At 39.2% G+C, this 3,995-nt stretch overlaps 1 protein-coding gene across 1 annotated transcript in view; it reads left to right on the plus strand.

Moving 5' to 3' along the window:
• LOC107570989 (F-box/LRR-repeat protein 17-like) overlaps positions 1–3,995 on the plus strand; it is a 99,576-nt gene that overhangs the window by 92,411 nt on the left and 3,170 nt on the right. Inside the window, exon 5 of the mRNA XM_016257273.1 lies at positions 3,573–3,703. Within this exon, the coding sequence (XP_016112759.1) occupies positions 3,573–3,703 (131 nt within the window). The remainder of the gene's footprint in view (positions 1–3,572; positions 3,704–3,995) is intronic.

The raw sequence follows: 3,995 nt of genomic DNA on the forward strand, positions 1-3,995 counted from the left end.
CAGCAGAATTTTTTTTGTAGCCTTGGCCAGATCTGTGCCTTGCCACAATTCTGTCTCTGAGCTCTTCAGGCAGTTCCTTTGACTTCATGATTCTCATTTGCTCTGACATGCACTGTGAGCTGTAAGGTCTTATATAGACAGGTGTGTGGCTTTCCTAATCAAGTCCAATCAGTATAATCAAACACAGCTGGACTCAAATGAAGGTGTAGAACCATCTCAAGGATGATCAGAAGAAATGGACAGCACCTGAGTTAAATATATGAGTGTCACAGCAAAGGGTCTGAATACTTAGGACCATGTGATATTTCAGTTTTTCTTTTTTAATAAATCTGCAAAAATGTCAACAATTCTGTGTTTTTCTGTCAATATGGGGTGCTGTGTGTACATTAATGAGGAAAAAAAATGAACTTAAATGATTTTAGCAAATGGCTGCAATATAACAAAGAGTGAAAAATTTAAGGGGGTCTGAATACTTTCCGTACCCACTGTATATATCTGCGTTTGGAATAATAAAAAAGACTTTAATGAGATTTCTATTATTTACACCCGGGCTGTTAAACTCATTTCAGGTCGAGCTCCAGATTGGACACAACGTCAAATTACGCTGGACGTTTTTTTATTTGTATTTGTTTAACCGTGGTCTCCTCTGTAGATAATGAAGTCCAGAATAATCAATGCTGCTTTAATAATTAATATTAGTGTAAAACAAACACATTTCCTTCACTAGAGACCTTTAGATCACATATAGGACTGACCTTAATACTCTGATGAATTAAATGTGTTGGTTTAAGCCACTATTAATAAGAGAAGAAAAATTGGTTTCGCTTGGTAACTTCAGTCATTTTAATGAGCAAAGAAGCAAAACTAGAGAAAGGGAATTCAGCTTTTGAAAGTCTGGTTTAGCAGCTTCATTCTTAGTGTTTTAACCCTGTAAAGAGTTTGTTTCTTCATCAGGTTTGTAGAAATGTATCACTGCATCAGTGTCTCACTGCAAGTGAATGGGTGCCGTCAGAATGAGAGTCCAAACAGCTGATAAAAACATCACAAGTAATCCACAGCACTCCAGTCCATCAGTGAACATCTGGAGAAGACAAAAGCTGAAACTAATCCAGCATTAAGACGTTTTTAACTCAAATACCATAGAGTCTATAATCCATAATAACTCTTCCTCCAGTGAAAAAGTGCATCTGCTGTTGTCTCTCGCATCAAAATCCAGCCACATATGTGTTTAGAGCTGTTTAAACGCTGCTTGATCTGTGCAGATTTCTCTCCTGATTCACACCAGAACACTGACTCACTGGAGGAAGAGTTATTATGGATTATGGACTTGTATTTTAGTTAAAAGCGTCTTAATGCTGGATGTGTTTCAGCTTTTGTCTTCTCCAGATGTTCACTGATGGACTGGAGTGCTGTGGATTATTGTGATGTTTTTATCAGCTGTTTGGACTCTCATTCTGACGGCACCCATTCACTTGCAGTGAGACACTGATGCAATGCTACATTTCTCCAAACCTGATGAAGAAACAAACTCATCCTGCTCTCGGCTGATCCTGAGGGTGAGCACATGTACAGTAACTGTCCCTTTAATGTGTCTGACAGAAACGGTGTTGTCTGTAGAGCCGTGTTTGCTGCGGCTCTTTTATTTAGCAAACAACGCTGCCGCATCCCTGCATGTGTAATTGTCAAGTTATTTAGGGATTCTTCTCAGCCTCAATGTCTGCCCAAACTTGGAAAAGGCTTTTATCAACTTCAGAGGGTGCATGGAGTAACTCAAAACATCTGATTCTTCATCGAAGCAATTTATTGAAAATCTTTCAGCAACAACTTCATCTTCCTTTGCTTATTCTCAGAGTTTAATTCAGATGCTTAGCTCAATAACCTATACAGAGAAAATATATAAATATGTCACTACACACAGTAATGCGGTCACTTAAGGATGCTTAACTCATTTAAACTACAACCAATGCTACTAGAATACTCACAAATCAAAGTACAGTACATAGCGGTTCAACAGCAACACTAAATCAAAAGCATTTACTGCACATGGCCAGTTAGCATATTAGATGCTAAACCCACTAGCATTAACAAACAACTTGCAAGACATTCACAATTGGTCTTTTAAACAGTCTGTAGTCACTAAAGAAATTAGTTTTTATCCTAACAGTAGCATCTCAAAGTTGATGAACACATTGTGGCTTTCCCCAGCTGTCTTTGAACAAACTCAGCATGTGGTTTACTCCAAACTTGATGGCTACATCCGTGCATGCTTTAGCAATCTTTCTCCTTTGGTTTTAGAACCAGCATCAACACCAACTTGGGTAGGAGAAGCACATTCACTTTGCCAACAGAGATCCTTCTGCACACTGATAATCAAACAATCACACCTGGTTCTGTTTAACATGTGAAGTTTCAATGGCCAATCAGCTTCCTTGTTCCTTGTGTTCCTTGTGCCCACAACCAATAGTATCCATTCATTTTGATCTCAAATCAAAACTCATTTCATCTGATAGATTTATTTTCTTCATTTAACAATGATAAATATAATTTTTTTTCTTACAATTTCAAGTTTAGCTGAACAGTAAGTGAGCTGCTTGATATGGTCGCTGTGTCAACCAAAGTCGATCACCCGACCACTGTTAAGAGATTTATAAGGACCACATCATGTGTGTGTGTGTGTGTGTGGTGTGGTGTGGTGTGGTGTGGTGTGTGTGTGTGTGTGTGTGTGTGTGTGTGTGTGTGTGTGTGTGTGTGTGTGTGTGGTGGTCTTAAGACACGAAACGATCGGTCTGTGCAAGAAACTGAACAGTATTTATAGCGTTTTTTACCTCTGATTCACCGCAATGTCCAACTGTCCTGAGTGCTTTCTCAACAGCCGGCGCGTGACGCGTGTACGTGCTCTGGCATAGTAGACATAGATATATACAGTATATATATATATATATAAGTAGATTCCTCATTAGTGACTGTTTCTATGGGCCGCGGAATCTACTTGTATATATCTATGTCTACTATGCCAGAGAACGTACACACATCACACACAAATTAATTTAGCACTTTTCTCTCAATTTAAGCAAAAACTTTTATGAAATTAAAAATTATGAAAAAAAAATAATCATAAAACAAGACTATATTTTAAGTCATTTTCTATCTTGATTTAAGAATGTTTAGATATTTGTTACTAGAAATCAGGACAAAAATACTTGAAAAAAAATATTATTTATTTATTTAGCAGGGTGAGTGACATTTTAAGGGGTTTCACATCATGCAAAATCATGTTTCTCTTTTGAATTAAGAGATTGTTGTACTTTATTGTATTTCGAATGTTGCACTCTATTCCATAAAGAGCAGGTGAGACGCTTCATTTCATTCAGTCGAGGTCAAACACAGTCATACAGAGATGATAATGGGACGCTTTAGTGTTCAGTGACTAATGTGCTTCACAGGACGTGCTGACTCTGTGTGTGTGTGTGTGTGTGTGTGTGCGTGCGTGCGCGTGTGTCTCTGTGTGTGTGGGTCTCTGTGTGTGTGTGTGTGTCTCTGTCTGTGTGTGTGTGTGTGTGTGTGACCTGCAGCTGCAGCACCTGAGCAGTCTGGACCTGCGGCACATCTCTGAGCTCAACAACGAGACTGTGATGGAGGTGGTGAGAAAGTGCAGGAAACTGACGTCCCTCAACCTCTGCCTCAACTGGACCATCAACGACAGGTACACACACACACACACGTTTGTTTTTGTGAATTGTGGGGACTCTCCATAGGGGTAATGGTTTTTATACTGTACAGACCGTATATTCTATTGCCCTACACCAACCCTACCCCTAAACCTACCCCTCACAGGAGACTTTGTGCTATTTCAGATTTTCAATACACTCCATTCGGTGTGATTTATAAGCTTGTTTCCTCATGGGGACCAGAAACATGTAATTTGGTCCCCATAACGTGATGAATACCAGGTACACACACACACACACACACACACAGAGAGACACACACACACA

Source organism: Sinocyclocheilus grahami, unplaced genomic scaffold, assembly GCF_001515645.1.
Source record: "Sinocyclocheilus grahami isolate Dianchi unplaced genomic scaffold, SAMN03320097.WGS_v1.1 scaffold1530.1, whole genome shotgun sequence".
Taxonomy (NCBI): domain Eukaryota; kingdom Metazoa; phylum Chordata; class Actinopteri; order Cypriniformes; family Cyprinidae; genus Sinocyclocheilus; species Sinocyclocheilus grahami.